The sequence below is a fragment of the Rutilus rutilus genome (genome assembly GCF_951802725.1).
Source record: "Rutilus rutilus genome assembly, chromosome: 10".
NCBI classification, from domain to species: Eukaryota; Metazoa; Chordata; class Actinopteri; order Cypriniformes; family Leuciscidae; genus Rutilus; species Rutilus rutilus.
This window is the reverse complement of record NC_140215.1, coordinates 1,738,669-1,761,500: the sequence shown is the minus strand read 5'-3', so window position 1 is coordinate 1,761,500 and position 22,832 is coordinate 1,738,669. Positions and strand designations below refer to the sequence as shown.

General features: G+C 39.2%; 1 protein-coding gene across 1 annotated transcript in view; it reads left to right on the top strand.

Moving 5' to 3' along the window:
* LOC311298908 (E3 ubiquitin-protein ligase SH3RF3-like) overlaps positions 1-13,716 on the top strand; it is a 122,632-nt gene extending 108,916 nt beyond the window's left edge. Inside the window, exons 7-10 of the mRNA XM_084422232.1 lie at positions 1,160-1,386; positions 5,849-6,126; positions 12,029-12,369; positions 13,388-13,716. Of these exons, the coding sequence (XP_084278358.1) occupies positions 1,160-1,386; positions 5,849-6,126; positions 12,029-12,369; positions 13,388-13,556 (1,015 nt within the window). The 3' untranslated portion in view covers positions 13,557-13,716. The remainder of the gene's footprint in view (positions 1-1,159; positions 1,387-5,848; positions 6,127-12,028; positions 12,370-13,387) is intronic.
* The last annotated feature ends 9,116 nt before the right edge of the window (positions 13,717-22,832 follow it).

The following is a 22,832-nucleotide window of genomic DNA, read 5'->3' as shown; positions in this document are numbered from 1 at the left end:
TATAGTATCTAGAAAGTTCGACGAACCGGGACTTGAACTCGGGTCGCCCCAAATCTAAAAAAAAATATTGTGCAAAAATATTGTGTAAAAAATATCCTCATGTTCTGTGATTGTGTGTCCTCATGTTCTGTGATTGTGTGTCCTCATGTTCTGTGATTGTGTGTCCTCATGTTCTGTGATTGTGTGTCCTCATGTTTTGTGATTGTGTGTCCTCATGTTTTGTGATTGTGTGTCCTCATGTTCTGTGATTGTGTGTCCTCATGTTCTGTGATTGTGTGTCCTCATGTTCTGTGATTGTGTGTCCTCATGTTTTGTGATTGTGTGTCCTCATGTTCTGTGATTGTGTGTCCTCATGTTCTGTGATTGTGTGTCCTCATGTTCTGTGATTGTGTGTCCTCATGTTCTGTGATTGTGTGTCCTCATGTTCTGTGATTGTGTGTCCTCATGTTCTGTGATTGTGTGTCCTCATGTTCTGTGATTGTGTGTCCTCATGTTCTGTGATTGTGTGTCCTCATGTTCTGTGATTGTGTGTCCTCATGTTCTGTGATTGTGTGTCCTCATGTTCTGTGATTGTGTGTCCTCATGTTCTGTGATTGTGTGTCCTCATGTTCTGTGATTGTGTGTCCTCATGTTCTGTGATTGTGTGTCCTCATGTTCTGTGATTGTGTGTCCTCATGTTCTGTGATTGTGTGTCCTCATGTTTTGTGATTGTGTGTCCTCATGTTCTGTGATTGTGTGTCCTCATGTTCTGTGATTGTGTGTCCTCATGTTTTGTGATTGTGTGTCCTCATGTTCTGTGATTGTGTGTCCTCATGTTCTGTGATTGTGTGTCCTCATGTTCTGTGATTGTGTGTCCTCATGTTCTGTGATTGTGTGTCCTCATGTTTTGTGATTGTGTGTCCTCATGTTCTGTGATTGTGTGTCCTCATGTTTTGTGATTGTGTGTCCTCATGTTCTGTGATTGTGTGTCCTCATGGTCTGTGATTGTGTGTCCTCATGTTTTGTGATTGTGTGTCCTCATGTTCTGTGATTGTGTGTCCTCATGTTTTGTGATTGTGTGTCCTCATGTTCTGTGATTGTGTGTCCTCATGGTCTGTGATTGTGTGTCCTCATGTTCTGTGATTGTGTGTCCTCATGTTCTGTGATTGTGTGTCCTCAGGGCCCCGTTTGCGGTCGGTCAGACGCGGCCGTGTCTCCCAGGATCGGCTCAGGCGAAGGTGGCTCCTGGATCCCCGGGCTCCGCCGGCCCCTCGAGTCCCGTCCTGATGTCCTCGGCGTCTCGCTCCGGCTCGCCGCTCTCCAGCCCGTCGTCTCCACACATGAAGAACTGTCTGCGCTTGTCCAGTCAGCAAACTGTCAATCAAGCGCGCTCCGCCATGCAGCTCGGTGAGTCGCCAGCAGAACACTCAAAAGAGGGATTAGAAAATCTGATTTATCATGAAATGAGCCCTTTAATGAATTCATTATTTCAGGTAGAGTGCATGACACATTGACATAGTTGCCAAGGAAACATTTCTCATTGTCATTTAGTTTAACTTGATGTTTATAAATTTATAAAAACTATGCAGACATGTTTTAAAAAAACTAATAAAAATAGCAAAAACACAACAAAATGAATGTTAACAAAAAAAAAAAAAAACTTTAAATACATTTTTTAAAATAAAAACAACAAAACAAAAGCACCACAAAATAAACGTTAATTAATATTAAAAATATATTTTATTTATTTATTGTATTTCAGCTAGTTGCCATGGCAATACAAATAAAAACTAATTCAAAATATTAATAACTAAATCTGAAATAAAAATTAATAGAAGCTATAGTCATATACAAAATTAATAACTAATGAAAAGGACAATTTTGAAAGCTAACTGAAATAAAAATAAAAATGGAAAATAAAAATTAGAAATTAATTCAAAATATTACTATTAACTTAAAGGCCACCTATTATATGCCCCTTTCACAAGATGTAAAATAAGTCTCTGATGTCCCCAGAGTGTGTGTGTGAAGTTTTAGTTAAAAAATACCCCACAGATCTTTTTTTACAGCATGTTTAAATTGTTAAACTTTTTGCGGCTCAGAAAAACACTTTTTATTGTGAATCCCTTTAAATGCAAATGAGCTGCTGCTCCCAGCACAGGGGGCGGAGCCTCACGAGCTCGCTCTCAGTCAGGACAATCTCATCTCACAGAATGATAATGATATTAGTAGCGGTGTTCATTTCGACCCGGAGTCGGACAATAATGCCCACAGAGCCAGAGAATATACGCTGAATGAGATAGAACAGGTATTGTTTCGTTTAATTACGGTTATAACTTATGTCATCTTGCTTTTATCCACTATTAGTAAAAGTCTGCTGTAGCGGGCCGCGTCCGAATGATGGCCAAAAATATACTGATGAGTTCAGTAAAGTTTATTGTACATCACACAAAAGATGAAGCATTTGTTTTAGTCGAGAAAATCACCGTAAGAGCCGAGTAAAACAGCACAAGAAGTGCACATTAAAGTCTTATCCATAAACTCTCTCTCTCCCTTTCATTATCATCAACATACACAGAGAAGTACACAAAACACTCGTTACAACTAACAGTAAACAAATATATACACAGCTTTTCAGTGGGTGCTTAATAAACTGGTAAACTTTATATCTGTTAAACAACTCCTATGAACTGCAATAAAGTGCGCGCTCTCCCTTTCATTTCTGCTGTGATCTGTATCAGTCCGGAGACTGTAAGCTGGATCACGAACAGTTGGCACAGATCCATCCTCGAGTAACAACGAGAGTAAATGAAGACTTTGTTCATTCTTACATCTTATAACAAAACACCTCAATCGCTTAAAGACATTCTTGTCTACAGCTGCTCCTGCGTCGAAACAATGGCGGACTGTGTTCAGCTCACTCAGGGCGGGGCTATGCTAATACTGCAGTGTCAGTCAACAGTCGTGGGCGGGGCCTGTGTTCAGCTCACTCAGGGCGGGGCTATGCTAATACTGCAGTGTCCATCAACAGTCGTGGGTGGGGCTTGTGTTCAACTCACTCAGGGTGGGGCTATGCTAATACTGCAGTGTCCATCAACAGTTGGGGCGGGGCTTGTGTATAGCTCACTCAGGGCGGGGCTATGCTAATACTGCAGTGTCAGTCAACAGTCGTGGGTGGGGCTTGTGTTCAACTCACTCAGGGTGGGGCTATGCTAATACTGCAGTGTCCATCAACAGTTGGGGCGGGGCTTGTGTATAGCTCACTCAGGGCGGGGCTATGCTAATACTGCAGTGTCCATCAACAGTCGTGGGTGGGGCTTGTGTTCAACTCACTCAGGGTGGGGCTATGCTAATACTGCAGTGTCAGTCAACAGTTGTGGGTGGGGCTTGTGTTCAGCTCACTCAGGGTGGGGCTATCCTAATACAGCAGTGTCAGTCAACAGTTGTGGGCGGGGCTTGTGTACAGCTCACTCAGGGCGGGTCTATGCTAATACAGCAGTATCAGTCAACAGTTGTGGGTGGGGCTTGTGTACAGCTCACTCAGGGCGGGTCTATGCTAATACAGCAGTGTCAGTCAACAGTTGTGGGAGGGGCTTGTGTTCAGCTCACTCAGGGCGGGGCTATGCTAATACAGCAGTGTCAGTCAACAGTTGTGGGTGGGGCTTGTGTACAGCTCACTCAGGGCGGGGCTATGCTAATACAGCAGTGTCAGTCAACAGTTGTGGGCGGGGCTTGTGTACAGCTCACTCAGGGCGGGTCTATGCTAATACAGCAGTATCAGTCAACAGTTGTGGGAGGGGCTTGTGTACAGCTCACTCAGGGCGGGTCTATGCTAATACAGCAGTGTCAGTCAACAGTTGTGGGAGGGGCTTGTGTACAGCTCACTCAGGGCGGGGCTATGCTAATACAGCAGTGTCAGTCAACAGTTGTGGGTGGGGCTTGTGTTCAGCTCACTCAGGGCGGGGCTATGCTAATACAGCAGTGTCAGTCAACAGTTGTGGGTGGGGCTTGTGTTCAGCTCACTCAGGGCGGGGCTATGCTAATACAGCAGTGTCAGTCAACAGTTGTGGGTGGGGCTTGTGTACAGCTCACTCAGGGCGGGGCTATGCTAATACAGCAGTGTCAGTCAACAGTTGTGGGAGGGGCTTGTGCAAAAGTACGTCACATTGCCCCGAATCTGAGAACGCTTGTTCTGAGACAGTGCTTATGATTTATAGGGATAAAAAAAAACACTGGGTGGATTTTTATCATTATAGGGTGGTTGTGTACACACACTGCCAACACACATTTATGTTCAAACACCATGTAAAAGTGAGTTTTGCATAATAGGTGCCCTTTAAACTGAAATAAAAATTAACAAAAACTATGTAGACATCTTAAAAAATGAATAAAAATGAAAAAAAAAAATCTAACTCAAATTAAAATGACTAATTCAAAATATTAATAAAAGCTAGTGTCTGAATATATTTGAAGCAGTGCATACTGTTTGTCATTACTGAAGCTTTCTGCAGTGTTATCTGTCTTCACACACACACACACACACACACACACACACACACACACACACACACACACAGAGTTTTTCCCGCGTGTCAGCTCAGCGCCAATGAAGCGTGTGAACGTGACGCGCTCTGTAATCTATTCAGGTCAGATCGGCGCTCACTGAAGACGCATTAGCTGGTAAAGGAGCTTGTTAAAGCATTTTACAGCTCAGATAAGACGTCTGTTGTAATGAATGCCTTGCACCTGCGTTGGCAGTAATTGCCGGGTTGCATTCTCGGCAGTTCTTGAACTTCGAGGAGCGAAGCTTGTGAAGCGGCGCAGAACGGCGGGACGGGACACCGTCTCACTGCAAATCAGACCTGCTGTGACATCATCTAATCACATGATGACACACTCAGGACTGGTCAAAATAGTGATGCATGACTTGGGGTTTTTTTGAGAGTTTTTTGCAAGCTCCAGTTTTGCTGTGCTTGTTTTATGGGCTGCACAATTTGACCCAAAAATGTGTGATTGTATATCAGTGAGACTAAAATGATCAATATGATAATATTTTTTTACAGTACACCTGCAACATTAATTTCTTCATTAAAGTTTCTCTTTTGACAACAGCTGGACTGTAAGCGCTTCTCATTACAAGTTTGGGAAGATGGTTGCCCAATGGTTGCATGTTTTGCATTTTCAGATGCATGTTATAGTCGACCCAAACACAGAACACATGCCGAGACGAGACACTAAAATCACTCTGTAATATTCTTGTTTTTGTTCTATTTTCTGTTAGAAAACAATAAACATTTAATTTTAAAAACAATACAGAACACACAGGGTTTGAAATTAACACTCGCCAAATGCGTGTAAAATCAACAGTGGCGAGTAACGCTGTGAAATCACCAGCCAAACATACTTATTATGTTTACTCACTTTGCTGGGATCTTCGTGTAAGACAAATCTGCACAGATTTAGCGCAAATACTGGAATCGTGAGTCATCCTGATATTTAAATACAGCGTATTGCGCAGAATCTGCTCATATCTGGCTTACTTGAACACACACGTCACTACGCAACAAATAACGGCACACTTGTTCATTTGCATTGAAGCAGTAGCGAAGATTAAAAAGCATTTGGTTAACAGAAAATACATTATTTTCCAACATCCTAGAGGCCTCATTTTTTATGTTCTGTGAACTGTATTGATCTGTCCACCTAAAATACATTTTTGGTGAAAAGGATGAGGATGAAAGAGGAAGGGAGGAGATGGCTGGATGACAGGATTTTGTTTGAATAAGAAATAAATGTGTGAAAGTTTCAAACCCTGAGCACATACATATATGTGACAAATGACTAATTGCATTTAAAATGATTGAAACAGTCCACAGTCCTCCGGCGAGCAGCAGCCCTGAGCGACCCACGGCGTCCGTGACCCCTCTGCGACCCCAGGCCAGCCCGTCCCGCCCCCCCGCTCGACCCCTGTCGATGGTGGCGACCCCTCAGGTGCACCCGCTCTCTCCTAACCCCAACTCTGCTCGACTCCTCATGAGCTCCGCCTCCTCCGCCATCACACCGCCCAACGTCAGCGCGGCTCATCTGAGCGCAGGAGACGCTTCCGCTCACGGACTCCACAAACTCCAGGACAAGAAGGTGGAGAAGGTCAGTCATGCTCATTAACATATTCATAGAAGCTCATTAGTATATTTAAATTCATGGCAATCATAAATCAAATTTATTGTGACAGAAATTTGTTTTTTATTGTGCTTCATGATTACTAGCATATGAATATTATTATTTCTATTATATTGTTACTATGATAACTAGTACTAGTATATGAATATAACTAACTAGTTATCATAGTATATACATATATATTCTAGTACTCGTTTTCATAGTATATGGATACAACTAGAATATGAATATATACTAGTTGTTCTCAAAGTTTATCAAAATAACTAGTATATGAATATATTCTAGTACTAGTTATCATGAGGGACAATAAATGTCTAAAAAAGACAAAATTATTTTTTGTCATAATTAGTTTAATATTACAAGACTTTAAAGACATTAAAAATGTTTTAAAATTAAGTGAGTTTTTGTTTAAAACAAGAAAAAATGTCTGCTAGTGGGGTCAGAAAAATAACCCCTTTATTTCTGAAGATATTTTTATGACTCCAATGGCAGATATTTGTTCTTGTTTTAAAGTCCCCCTGTAGTCAATCATTTTATCCTTTAAAACTCATCTTTGATCACCAAAATTACATATTTAAAAGTTTTTTCCTGTGAAAATAATTTCTTCATCCCTTAAAATATCTTGAATGTAACTCGACACCCTTGCCTCACTTAGTATACATGGAACTATGAATATGCAAATTAGCCCCGCCTCCACTCACTCACAGCAGCTCAGAGATCCACTTCAACTTTACTGTAGTAAACGCTGCACAATGGAAAGTGGAAATACTGGTGTGATTCAGCCATAGATGTTGGATTCAGAAGAAGTGGAAGAGTGAATTATACAGGATCGCTCTCTACAACTGCAAACACATAATGGTAATTAATATGATTAGCCTTTGGCTTGACTACGTTAAACAGCTAATAATGTGTTGCTAGTTTCCCCGTTCGCCATCTCAGAGTCAAACAGCAGCCTTCTAACAATCAGTATCCTTAGAAATGCTTAGAAACACTCAGAACATCAGTGGAGAAAGGCATATAGTTCATCATAACATCTTGATATACATCATGTACATAATTCACCCACTTAGGTTCAAAATTATTTGCTATGTTTACTTTAATAGTATATTTAGTACATAAATATTTATAATCAGCTAAAAAAAGTTTTACAGCTGAAAATCAATATTTCTTCAGTCTTTCTGTTGGCAGATGAGAGACAGACTTCCCTGAGGTCATGTGATGAACATGAGTGATGTGTTGTTTCAGCAGTCGTTCCTGCATGTTGATTATGGGCTGTTAATTAGCTCAGTCACACGCATGGTTAAAAATAAGACAACGAGACACACAAGTCATGCACAGGTGGGAAGGAACCGGCGTGCACATGTGATCTCATGATGTCAGCACTTCAGGCTTGATGCACAGATCTCATGTTCAGACACGTGTCGGATTTTTAATGCCCCAGCAACCACCTAGCAACCACCCAGATTGTCCCAGCAACTGCCTAGCAACCACCCAGATTGTCCAAGCAACTGCCTAGCAACCACCCAGATTGTCCGAGCAACTGCCTAGCAACCATCTAGAGTGCCCCAGCAACTGCCTAGCAACCACCCAGATTGTCCCAGCAACTGCCTAGCAACCACCTAGAGTTCCCCAGCAACTGCCTAGTAACCACACAGAACCCCCCAGCAACTGCCTGGCAACCACCCAGAATGCCCCACCAACTGTCTAGCAACCACCCAGACTCCCCCAGCAACAGCCTAGGAACCACACAGAACCCCCCAGCAACTCTCTAGCAACCATCCAGAAGGCCCCAACAACTGCCTAGCAACCACCCAGAGTCCCCAGCAACAGCCTAGGAACCACACAGAACCCCCCAGCAACCGCCTAGCAACCACCCAGAATGCCCCAGCAACTGCCTAGCAACCATCCAGAACTCCCCAGCAACTGCCTAGCAACCACCCAGAATGCCCCAGCAACAGCCTAGTAACCACCATGAACGCCCTATCAACCACCCAGACTGCCCTAGCAACCACCTAGAAAACCACCACCCAGAACCACCCTAGTAACCACACAAAAACCCCCAACAAAGGCACCAGCAACTGCCTAGCAACCACCCAGAATGCCCCATGCAAAAGCCTAGTAACCAACCAGAACCCCCCAGCAACCGCCTGGCAACCACCTAGAATGCCCTAGCAACTGTCTAGCAACCATCCAGAAGGCCCCACCAACCACCTACCCCACCCAGAATGCCCTAGCAACCACCTAGAATTCCATAGCAACACCCTAGCAACCGTTTAGCAACCTCCCAACAACACACAAGTAAAATATTAAACATTAATATTACATTTAATATGAAATATTTCTATCAGTGGGTTTGTGTGATCTGTAGTTCAGTTTAATTTAGCAGTGAGTCACGATGAAAGGTTAGCGGATCTTTTCTTCCATTAGAGAGAAACAGATTCAATTCAGATTCAGGTCTGTGTGTGTCTGTTGTTGTGATATTTGGCCCATATGTGAACACTCCAAACGATCTCAGACCCCTTTAAAGCGAAGCGAGAGCATCTCAGGAGGTGGACTGAGTACGCTTCGATGTCATCTTATGGTACGGTTCGCTAAAAACACACAATCTAAACACAAACCAGTCTCGGCTCACTCGAGTGTCTTAAGTGAATGTAAACGTCTAAAAATGTATGTGTATCAGTATGTTGGATCTGTGCATTACTGTAGTTCTTAAAGTGACAGCAGCCTAATATAAGAATCTGTAGAGTATATGTTTTATTCATACAGTGAAGAATATGCAGTTTTACTTTTTCATTTGATTATTCAGTTTTTTTCCTTGAACGCTGCGTTTAGACATATCTACTTTACCTGGAAAATTTAAAGCACTTTTATTTCATTTACATCTTTTTTTTATTGTATTTGTCCTATTGTGTGTTTTTATTTTTTATTTTATTTTTTATGCTGATGTTACCATTGCCTTCTGCAATAAAACATGATTCAAGGAAAACAATTCAAAATAAATGTGTGTGATCTAGTGCAAGAGGATGTAGTTTTGCAACAAAATTGTATGTTTTTGTGTAAAAGATAAACAGAGTTCATCTCATTTATCAGCATTTGTAGCAATGTAATTTAACAAAATAATAATAATAATAATCTTTACATACGAATATCTTGGTTAGTGAGGCACATAAAATGTAAGTGAATTGGATCAAATATTGAAGGCCATAGGATCAGCCATAATACACTGAACTGGACTAGATCCCAAAAGCAACAGTGTGAACACAAAGGGGTCTGACACCACATTCCTACCCAAAATCTGAGAAGAAAAGATGCAGGTTGATTAGTTCTTCTTCTCTGGGCTCCAGTCAGAGTCTGGATCTCAGACGCCTCCTAGTGGCCTGGTTTGGATTTGCTCTGTTGGGAGTTTAGCTCGGATCAGCTCCACCAAACCCAGAATGAGTTTGTTCTCCACCCACACACAGCATGTGTCACCGCAGAACAGCCATTACAGACACGGATGACTCCGATATCCCTCTGTTCTCACCGTTAGCAGCAGATTCACAAGATCACGTGATTCCAGCAACACTTCCAGATGCTGTTTGTAACACGGCCCAATCAAATCCGTTGTTTTTTTCCCCAAATTCAGTTTATATTTTTCTGGATTCCGCTTGTAATAATTTAATTCTTTTTTTTTTTTTTTTTTTTTTTTTTTCAGAATTTCTGTGGTGTCTGTTAACTTTTCTGGATTCCGTTTTATGTATTCTTTTATTTATTCATCAGAATTGTTGCGTTGTCTGTTTTAAATTTCTGTATCTATGATTTTATAAAAAAATTATTACAACGTTAATCAAATGAAGGCATAAAACATTCGGTTTTAATTTTCACATTTTAAAAATCAAAAGGCATGTTTTATCAATTGAATTCATAAAACTTTAATCATTTCATTTTATTTTTACAATAAGGCGGCCCTATGAAATGTTTTTTCCCCCAGAAATTCTGTTGTTGTTTGTTTTAATTTTTCTGGATGACAGAAAAACAGAAGGCAAAAAAAAAATACATTTAATTAATCTTTTAAATTAATTAATCTTTTAAAAAGTAATCAAATGAAAATTCAGTTGTTTTTTTTGGCAAACAAAGTGCTGCAAAACAGGGATTTACTGCTTATAATCATTTAATAAACTAAAATCATAATAAAAACATTTAGATTTACATTTACATTTAGTCATTTAGCAGACGCTTTTATCCAAAGCGACTTACAAATCAGGACTAAATTAAGCGAGTCATCATGAAGAGGCAAAAGACAACAACAACGCAAGAAGTGTTCAGAATACGAAGTTCAGGCATTATTCAGAGTAGCATAAGCATGATAAGTGGGATTTTAAGGGAAAGGTTTTTTTTTAATTTTTTTTTTTTTTTTTTTATGAGTTTAGGTGCTCATGGAAGAGATGGGTTTTCAGCTGTTTTTTGAATGTTGTCAGGGATTCAGCATTCCGGATGAGGGTGGGGAGAGTGTTCCACCAGCATGGAACTGTGAATGAGAATGATCTGGAAAGTGATTTTGTGGCTCTCTGTGATGGAACCACGAGACGTCGCTTGTTGATTGATCGTAGGCGTCTGGTGGGGACATTTGTTCATTTTATTTCAGTTAGTTGAAGCAGCAATTCTCATTTTCATTAAGTTGTACTATCTAAATAACTGAAACTAAAACTGAAATAAAACTGAATAAAAAACTTTAGACATTTAAAAACAACACAATAAATATGACAAAAATATACAACAAAATTACTTTAAAAAAACAGTAATAGTATCTCAATGATGCTAAAACAACACTTGTTCAAATTAAAACCATTGTGTGATATTCCTAAAAAATAAAGATTTGATAATGTTCATATGTATTTTCTTCATATAGTGAGGCAGATGCAGACGTGTGCAAACTGAGGTAGACTTCACATTTACATATCACCATCTGATTAAGTGTGCAGAACTGCTTTTGATTTATTCAAGTTCTGTGACATTCTGCCTTATACTGTAAATTCCATTTTTATGACTTAATTCTGTCAAAAATAACTAACTATTAAATAAAAAAATAACAAATAACAAAACAATAAATATGACAAAAATATAGCCTACAACAAAATTACTCAAATTAAAATTCAAAATATAAAAAGTGTGCTCGAGCCCCTGCCCTATTTCTAAATTAATCAAAAGTGCCCTTCTCAATGTGCGGTCAATAAAACAAATGCATTTGATTATAATGAACATGACAGTGTGTACAAAACTGAAGTAGCCTAAATTCACGTTTCTGTCAGTCTGAAGTGTCGTTGCTGTCACGCGTTGCGTCACTTGCGTCAAGTTGTGTGTCTCTTGCTTCGGTCTTGAAGCAGTCTCTGTTTTCAAGGGTCTAAAACTCCGGAGTGTGTGTGTGTGTGTGTGTGTGTGTGTGTGTGTGTGTGTGGACGGCAGGCGTAACTGTAGCAAAAGTTATGCGTTTTAAAGTGAAAATGCACTAGTGTAAACGTAGGTATCCCACGGGGAACCGATGCTCTCGAGCCAAATATAGTTCTTTCAGTGAGTGAATGGCTCGACGGCAGGAAAAAAATAAACATTAAACTTTTTTTTTTTCAATAATAAAAGGTAGTGTGTCGATTCAATAAAAAATCCACGTATCACATATTTAAAAATATTACATAATTCATTGAAGCCTGTTTGTCATGTATAATACACCGACCAATCGTCATCTGGCACAACATCTTACATTTGAGCCCCTGAGGAACTCTCTGCATGTCGCTGATATTTAGCACGGGCATTTCTACTGTAAATTCCAGTTTTATGACTGCATTCCGTCCACAAGTGGTGAAACCGCCACTATCTGTGTGTGTTTGTCCCACAGAAGGAGAAGAAGAGCAGTGGCCTCCTCAAGCTGCTGTCCGGAGCGGCAGCCAAAAAGAAGTCCCGCTCGCCCCCATCGGTCTCTCCCACACACGATCCCTCCTCTTCCTCGTCCTCCTCCTCCTCCTCCTCATCCGTGCGGGGAGCCATGGCCCCGGAGCTGCGGGCCGGGTCCTGTCCCGTGGAGAGCGAGATGCAGGGAGCCATGGGCCTGGAGCCGCTGCACAGAAAGAGTGGCTCGCTGGATCTCAACTTCTCTGTGTCTCCGCCAACTCGACAGGCCTGTTCCTCATCCTCACCGCTGGCCATCCGGCCCGAACCCAAGCCATTGTCCCGAGAGAGGTGAACAAGCACATGCCTTTAACATCAACTAGGGGTGTAACGAGACCCTCATGTCACGATTCGACACATATCACGATACTGAACTCACGATACGATGTTATTGCGATACTCCAAGACATATGATAAAAGGTAAAACTGTTGATTAAAATGCTAACTTTGATATTACACTGGTGTGTAAATGATTAGACTTGGACTTGGTGCTGAAACCCAAAGCACAGGATAATAGAGACACCAGAATAACAATATTCATGATTCTGAAGCTGAAAATACAGGATTATTTTAGACGAATATGATTTCACTCTGACTAGATGTATTTAAAATAATGTAAGCCACTTTTTACTGGTAACATCAGACATTTGATTATCAGAACACACAAATATTCCCCCACTGCATTATTATACATTATATTCAACATTATATATAGTAGTTTAATGTAGTACTGACACTCAAACTTGAATTTTTCTCACACTGTAATTTTTATTTTGGGTGAACTATACACGATACATTGCATTTCTGAATTGCGATATATTGTGACACCCCTATCATCATCAAGGGAGCCTTTTCAATGCACAGACGTGTCTTTATAGTGGGAAAAGATTGCGGAGTCGAGTGTATATTTACCTTGTTGGCAGACGATATTTACACTGACTCCGCCCACTGACGTCTGATTGGCCCAGACAAAATTACGGAATCGGTTCGACGCAAATCGACTCGAGTTCGAATTCGCCTTTTGCTGAACTCGTTCTAACTCCCTTTTCCCATCACATATCAGATCGGGAAGGCATTTATTTTCAATAAAAATGAAGAAAATATTCGAAAAGTGGAATTAAAGTGTGTTTAATAATATGTGCCCCGCTCATAATAGGCTATATGAACTGTGAAGTTGATTAAATCAGTGTTTTATGGTTTGATGTTATCAGACATTGCCCGTATGGTATTAATCTGATGAGTGCAGGTCAATCTGATTTGATACTGTGCTGTTGTTGAACACAAGAAGCGTGTGTTTGTCTTCCGTCAGGTTTCGTGTGCTGGTCCCGTATCCGCCCCAGAGCGAGGCCGAGATCGAGCTGAAGGAGGGCGACGTCGTGTTCGTGCACAAGAAACGAGAAGACGGCTGGTACAAGGGAACGCTTCAGCGCACCGGCCGAACGGGCCTGTTCCCCGGCAGCTTCGTGGAGAGTTTCTAGAGGACAAACACCAGCTGACAAGCTCTGAATCACGGGATCGTCCCGGAGAAACACACACACTCATGAAGACGAGCACAACAACACAAGAACGAGCATCTTTACTGCCATCGTCCTCATACATCTGCTAGGAAGCCCTTTCAGATGATAGATGTGGCTCTTCTGGAGGAGCGAGCGCGCGTGTGTGTGTGTGTGTGTGTGTGTGTGTGTGTGTGTGTGTGTGTGTGGAGATCACATCTCAGATCCTGCTTCATCCTCGCTTTTATTTCCTCCTTGAATCAGCAGATCTGAATGATTACGACACATGGAGGATGTAATCACCAGTGCTATCTGATGAATGTAGTGAGTGATGAAGCTCATCAAACCGGTCATATTTCACACCAAAATCAACATTTTATTTAAAGAATTGTTTTTGACTATTTTCCCCTCTAGATTCTCATTCTTGTAATGCAAATGAGTTCATGATATATTATATAAATGGTAAATATGAATACAGCATGTTAGTATTAGTATAGTAGTGCCTTTATGCTCATTCAGAAGAAAAATAATGCATTACAGGATTGAGAATTGGAAGTTAAACCAAAAAATTATGAGTTTACGGTTTGTTTAATAGTGAAAATAATCACAATAATATAATTTAAATTTGAATAAAATTTTAATATATATATATATACACACACATACACACACACACACACACACACACACACACACACTACTGGTCAAAAGTTTGGAATAATTACTTTTTACTATAATTATTAGCAATTAAATTATTAAATTATATAAATTATCATTGGTGCTCAATTATTAATAATCGTTCTTATTATTATCAGTGTTGAAAACAGTCGTGCTGCTTCAGATTTTTGTGGAAATCTTTTCTTTGATGAATAGAAAGTTCAAAAGAACAGCGTTTATTTGAAATCGAATCTTTTGTAACATTATAAATGTCTTTACTGCCACTTTTGATCAATTCAATGTGTGCTTGATGAACAAAAGTATACATTTTTATTTATTTTTTAAACATACTGATCCCAAACTTTTGAATGATCTCAGTGTGTGTGTGTGTGTTTGTGTGTATATGTGTATGTTTTTTTTTTTTTGTGTGTGTGAAATATGATCCGGACATGTTCTGATGAGCTTCACACACAGGACGGTTCATAATGAAAGCTGGTTTACAGTGAAGCTCTTTGTGAAAGCACAAACTCTTCTTATTGATTTGAAATGCTGGTTGTGTGTCTCCCAGAGGATGCTGGGATGTGCATGTACTGGTTTACTGCCTCATCAGTCTCACAGACATCATCCGTCTCGTTGACTGAGTCTCTGTGGAGGTTTGATGCCTGAAGCGTCTCCGCTTTGAATCTGCAGGTGTTGAGCGCCATAGAGTTTGAAGAACTATTTTCACGAGTTTTCCATGTGCTCAGTGTGCCAGAAACAGACTTTACACGAGTACACGAACAGGTTTGGCCAGCGTGTTGCAGGTTTCTGGTCATATTTAACATTTAAAGTCACCATGAAATCAGAATGGACATATCTCGGTGCACATCATTATTGTGTTAAATGTTCCTCGTAATCTTGAATCAGAATTGAACTAACTCTTGCAGCATGTCTTCTCTTCTCTGATGACGAGGGAGGGGCAACCTGTCAATCACATGAGATCAGCCAATAGCAAACCACAATTCCCCACAGACACAATCAAGCCCCGCCCACATTTGTTCTTGTTCCAGAAGCCAATAGACCAGCATGCGGACACTAATGTGTTCGTGAGTTACTGAGGAGGGTTTCCTTCACATTTCTGAGCCATTCATGTCCTCGATATGCAACACGGAGAACGACATGTACTTGTGTGACTGAAACGCGGTGTTCCTGTCCTCGTGTAGAGTCTGTTTCTGGCTTTAAGGTGTTTGAATGAAGACAGATCTCCGTCAGACGCTGCTCTACATTAGAGGACACGAACGGACCTGTTATTTTAGAGACGCTCAGGAGAACAAACTCACGACTGTGGGCTTTAGTCAGTGGAGGCCGTGTTTAATTTCATCAGTTATTTTGTGTAGACAAAATGTCATTGTCATTCTTATTAAATTCCTCTGGAAAATACAGTAGTGGCAAAAAGTGATGTTCGGACGGGACGTTTGTTTTTAATGACCCTGCGAGATCAAGTAAACCATCAAAATAGGAGGAAATCGTTGATATATTTTAAAAATGATGAAACTTGGTTAAGGTATTTATCTGACAAAATGATAAAAAGGCAAACTACTGTTACAGGTTTTATTTTACTATGCAAACCAAATGCATAGAAACACAAAAAGCTGAGAGCAAAAAGCAAACATTGACTGGGTTCATAGTTTCTTTCTATGACAGTCTGGCCAAAAATGATGTCGCACAATCTGTCATGTTTCATTGCTTTTTAAAATCCAAGCACAACTACACAATATGCGTACTGAATCTTTAGCACATTTTTAATAATATCTGAATAAAGGGTGAAGACGTCACTTTAAGGCCACTACTGTAAATGTTAAATTTACATTTATGCATTTCATCCAAAGTGACTAACCAGGGTTATTATTATTATTATGACTGAAACTAAAACTAAAAAAATTGTTGCTTGAAATAAAATAAAATGTTATGATATTAATCCATTTTAACTGAAATAAATCAGCTTTAGTTGCCAAGGAAAAATTTCTGATTTTCATTTTGTTTCATTTAGTTTAACGTCTTGTACTAAATTAACTAAAACTGAAATCAAAATAATGAATTTTTTTAAACATACAAAAATGACAAAAGCACAACAAAAAAACTAAAAGTTTAACTAAAATTAAAATAAAAAATCATTTTAAATCTACATAAAAATGATAATAGCATCGCAATAACACTGCGACATGCATTATCAGTTCACGCATTCCTTGGGAATCGGATCCATTATTTTGAGCTGAAGGTTTGCACTCATTTGAAATGAAAATGCTCATTTATGTCAAATTAAATATGCGTCCACCCTGACAGAGAACCAGTAGTGTGTGTTTTACATGTAAAACCAGTGCAGGTTTCGGGACGTGTTCTTATGTTCGGTTTTTTAAAGTCACCATGAAATCAAAACGGAAACAGTTCTTGTTGCAGTGTTTATTCTGAATGATTTATTATTATTGTTTTAAATTCATGTTCCTGGTAATCTTGACTCTGAATAAGTTCCTCTCGCAGCATCTCTTCTCTTCTCTGATGAAGTGGGCGGGGCTATAACCTGTCACTCACATGAGATCAGCCAATAGCAAACCACAACCATCCAATCAAATCCCCACAGACACAATCAAGCCCCGCCCACATTTGTTCTTGTTCCAGAAGCGTTTCACTCGGATATATACGACACAACAGAGGAGAAAAGACCAGTTTAATTGACTTTAGTTGTTAGTTTATGACACATTTCTGAATGTAGAGGTGAAAAGCATCAATATTAACGAGTCATGAGCACATGGATTCCTTCTTTTCCAGCATTATTCGGCGTACGTACGCTCGTTCTTCATAAGCACAAGACGATTCATCCACACGTGATTTTACTCTCGTGCTCATATGTCGTGCTCTTTTTATATCAAATCATTGTGGATTTGATCATGGTGCCGTGTTTTTCACATCTGGAGTTTCGGGCACAAGTGCCATTTTGCTCGCCAAACGACAAGCACACGTTGGTCTCCATGTTGGAGATGAGATGATGATGACCACTGAAAAGAGGAATACTTCTCCTTCACATGATCGTTCTGTCTTTATTTAACTCGGACCCGTGCGATGTTATTTTTACAGGAGTGTGAATCCTCTTTTTGCATCATGAATGACGGCAGAATGATTGAGGAGAGCGTTTCCGCATGAACTTCACGTGAACAGCTCTATATGATTGACATATTTATATGATATTGGTGCTCGAGTGGAGATGTTGGGGAATATTTCCTCAAGAACTTGTTCCTCTGGTATTTGACATTGTTTTCATTTTCACATTGTCTTATACTGATTATGATGATAATGTGGTTTGTTTTTGTTTGTTTGTCAAGTACATTTTAGCAATAAATGCCTTTGATTTAAAAGCAGGGTTCGTGGAGTTATTATAGACATCACATCATCATTGTGATTATGATGTGCACCTTTAACTCTTTCCCTGCCAGCGTTTTCTTTTTTTCTTCTTTTTTGTTACCAGCCATCGCCAGCATTTTTGATCATTTCTAGAAAACTTTCATGGCCCAAAGAATATTTTGTTGTATGAATATCTGAACATGCAATAAATCAAAAGAAACAACACAGCCTCTGCTTTAAAAAAAAAAAAAAAAATCTAGCTTCATGCATTCTGTTTTTATCAACATTTGAATGTGGGTAAATTTAATTTAAAAAAGCAACATTCTGAACAAGAAGTTGAGATCATGTTTTTTTTTTGTATAAGCAGTGTTTCTATGACTTGATTCTGCTGCTTCGTCTGTTTTAATCCGGAGATTCAGCTTGTTTCCGCCACAGAATAAAACATTTTAAAAGATAATTGCGACTTTTTATCATGCAATTCTGACTTTATAACACACAATTCTGACTTTATAACACAATTCTGAATTTATAACACACAATTCTGACTTTATATCTCGCAATTCTGACTTTATAACACACAATTCTGACTTTATAACACAATTCTGAATTTATAACACACAATTCTGACTTTATATCTCGCAATTCTGACTTTATATCTCACAATTCTGACTTTATAACACACAATTCTGACTTTATATCTCACAATTCTGACTTTATATCTCACAATTCTGACTTTATAACACAATTCTGAATTTATAACACACAATTCTGACTTTATATCTCGCAATTCTGACTTTATAACACACAATTCTGACTTTATATCTCACAATTCTGACTTTATATCTCACAATTCTGACTTTATAACACAATTCTGAATTTATAACACACAATTGTGACTTTATATCTTACAGTTCTGAATTTATAACACACAATTGTGACATTATATCTCACAATTGTGACTTTATAACACAATTCTGAATTTATAACAGGCAATTCTGACTATATATCACACAATTGTGACTTTATATCTCACAATTCTGACTTTATAACACAATTCTGAATTTATAACACAATTGTGACTTTATATCAAGCTATTCTGACTTTATATCACACAATTCTGACTTTATATCACACAATTCTGACTTTATATCACACAATTGCAACTTTATCATGCAATTCTGACTTTAAAACACACAATTGCGACTTTATATCAAGCAATTGTGACTTTATATCACACAATTGTGAGGAAAAAAAGTCAGAATTGTGAGATAAAAAGTCGCAATTACCTTTTTTATTTTGTATTCTGTGGCGAAACAAGCTTCCATAAGGTTCTGCACTCTTTCGGGAGATGTGTAATAGCGCCCCCTGCCGTATAACAGTGAAGACACGGATTGCCGGAAAAGCCCGTCAATGGCAAGGGAAGAGTTAAATGAACCCCACAGAACAATTATCCAGTCACAGCAGAAGGAATCGATTCCACTCATCATTGTAAACACTAATTGGATTAATTACTGTTTGACTAATTACTCCGCGGGCTAGTGTTGTTTCAGTGGTGCTCATGTTTGTCCATCTGCAGAGAAGCAGCTGTTTCATTAGGTACGTTATGTTTACATAAACTCATTTATGTCAATCTGCATGAAGGATATGAGTGTTTCACTAGCTGCGTTTACATGAGAACCTTTTACTTGATTAAATTCAGAATAATTCCAATTTGTGATTAATTATTATTATTAAGAGCTGTATCTTTGGAATATGCATTAAGGTTTAAACATTTAAACTGTCACATGTTGTGCATGCAAAGTTAGGAAACACGAATGTGAACTGAATTTACCTTCACGTTTCAAATGCATTGAACATTGTTCCTTTCCACGATCTGAGCTTGTGTGTGAGTCTCATCGACAATAAACACAAGCTCTTATCAGCACCATCCAGCGCTTTTACATTAAATGTTATTAATACTGTATAATTTCACCGTGTCCGTGTCAAAGTATCAGTTATTAGATCTGTTGAAGATGCGGTTTCTGTTCATGTGTGCCAAGACATTTTATATAAAAATATAGAGAATAAATAGTGGCCTATGTATGGTCACCCAATATATATTTATATATGTATGTTATACAGTTAGGGTGATTTTAAATGACTTAAACCGTGATATAAGATTTTGGCCATATTGCACATCTCTAAGTCATTCATGCTCTCATTCACGTCCACAAACCTTCGGTCACACCACAAGGTGTCACTGTGGCCTCAAAGCTTCAGCACTGCCACTCTGAGCTCCATTGCTGATGTCTGAGGTAAAACACTCCCCCCTTATTAGCATACGGACAAAGAAATGTGGAAATTAATCAATGTAGACATAAATACACAAATAAATAAATAAATAAATGTATTAAAAAAATTGGGAAAAAAATACAATTATACATAAATAAGGAAATAAAACTATAAAGACTTTTTTTTTTTTTTTTTTTACATTTCTCTGTATATTTATTTGCGTATTTATGTTTTTTTTTTTTTTTTTTTACATTTCATTACATTGTATATTTATGTATTTATTTATTAATTATTTTGGCAGCTTTGGAATTCCTTACATTTCAGGTCTACATCTCCCCTTCCAATCCAAACGAAATTTAATTTGGATCGATTGAGGTGATTACGTGCTTTTCAATCCGATTATTAACTGATTATTTAAAATCATGAGTGTAGTCTGATTCACAAACAAAAACAAAAAGTCTTATTGAAGCCACGGGAAGCTTAAACATGTCAGTGAACTTTTAAGGAACTGGAATTAAAGGTGCAGTAAGCGATTTCTGAGAAACGCTGTTGATATTTGAAATCACCACAACAAACACACCCCTACCCCAAAAGACCACGCCCCTTTCTTGATAGATCCGCCCTCAAATTCACAACCACACTATGCAACACAGGTACCAACACCCCCCTCCCTAATGTATGGACACGCCCCTTACAGCTGATTGGCTACAGGTGTTTTACCCATAGACTGTAAAAAAATATGGACGTAGTGTCCGTGACGTCACCCGTAGGTTTCTGAAGACCGTTTTTGAAGCCTAAAGTGGGCGTGGCCGACCGTCGCCATCTTGGTAGCGCGTCACTCCCGAATTTATTTATTTTTACAGTCAGACAATGAGCTGAGGTAACGTGACGGCTAACAGACAGCAGACAAACGGCTAATGATGACTAATGACCACAGCAGCGGGAATCCACCTGTCACTCAAAAGTGGACACTCATAATTATGCAGAACTTTAAGGCTAATTTAAACGGGTGAGTTATAAAAAAAATTCACCCCCCTCACAGTTGTCATGAAGGGAAAAATAAGCTATATAGACCAAAGCCACTTTTTGCTCCAGGCTGTAAACGTGTTTTTTTCTGCTGTAAAGTTGGGTATTTTAACATGGCGGAGATACAGATTTGACTCACTTTTGCAGCCAGCCTCAAGCGGCCAGTTGATGAATTGGCGTTGAATTCACTTCCGTGTTGGTTTCAAGAGAGAGACGGGGAGGTTGCCGCTTGGTTTTTACCACTCGGTCCAATCCAATTTCAACGTTTCTCTGAAATTGCTTACTGCACCTTTAAGTGGACTGGGATTGAAAACCAGAATAGTTCGGATTCTAGTCCTAGAACGTGATCGAATCTCACAGAAAGATCTCTGCAGAAGTTCTGTACATCATTAAATATTGTGGCTATTTACCACATTTATAATGTTTAGATTGATTAGGCTTTTCCCCTTAACATCAATAGAGCAAAAGTGAATAAGTCAGACCGGTTCTGCTCAGTTCTTTCATCAAGTACCGTATGCACAGACGAACATCCATGGCAAGACTTTCGCTCTAATCGAATCATGACCTGTCTGTTTGTTCCTGCTCTCCATGTTTTCCGCACGCTCACTCCTGGAAGTGCCACATCTCTTGTCCCGAGTCTTGTAATTGGAAATTTCAAATCTTCCTCAGCAAGCTGAAGTAACAAACCAATTTCCCTGCCGAGCGCTGAGAAGAGTCGCTCAAGACAGCCGTCGACGGCTGACTATCTAAATGCAAATGCAGATGATTATTTCAAGAGCCCAGACACCAAATGAGGTTATTCCCTTCACTACGGGCCACGTCACACTTGAAATTGGCTCGTTTGAAATTCCCCTCAAGACACGGAAGTGACCATAATCCCGGGAAACAATTCTGTGACGGTCCAGCGCCGATGAAAACAAATCTTCCACGTCAGTCTGAGTTTATGTCCGAGATGAGCAATGAGTGAAAATGTAACTTTTCTTTTCTTTTTTTTTACCCTTTGGTGCTCTTCGCGTGGCGGTCAAAAATTATTGATTTTCTATTTTTTTGTCAATTAAATGAATGTACTATATTTTAGTTTGATAATGTTTTTATGTAATATTTTGTTCAGCTATCGGATCGTTAGAAAAGATAAGATGAATTTGAACATTTATTTTTGGGCCTGAAATCGCTGATACCACCTTTAAACTGTTGTAAATATTGAATGCTTTGGATCACAGACGAATGCTTTGAAGTTCGGTCTCTTTTCAAAGATGACACTTGGCAGATTATTGCTGAAGTGTAAAAAGTAAAAAAAGAAAAGAAAAAAAAAGAAAAAAAGTGAGCTTAAAAAAGTAACAGAATTTTTCTTGTATTGTTATGAAAAATGCACAAAAATACTAATTTTAACCAAAATCACGTTTATATTTATGGCTCTGATTTTCTTGCAGTTTTAGAGTAAAACAAGCTGTGTTCCAAATTTGAGCCTAATATCAGAGTCCGTCTACGGAGAGCCTGGCCACTCCCTATTAAGTCCTATTGTACCGAATTTTGGTTGTAGTTCCACCAGAGTTCCACTGGGGGCGATCGCCCATGAGTGCACAATGAATGGGAGTCTATGGAGCTAGACGGCTAAATTTGTCTCTTTCACCCGATTGCCGTTGAGAAATCTCAGATTTGATTGTAGGTTTTGCAAGTTCAACATGGGTTATAGGTCGAAAGTTGAATGAACGAGTACTTATGTCCTTTCGATTTCTTACAGGTTGAGTTGTTGTTGCCCATAACACGCTAGCATTCTGCTAATGAACACTGATTGGTCAGTGAAGGACTGATTACAACCAGAGATACCGCTTGATGGCATCGTGTGTGTGTGTGTATTTTCGGCGTGGTCTTTTAAAACAACATAACAAAAACTCTTCTAGCACGTGTGTTTACCTGTGTCAGCTGTGTTGT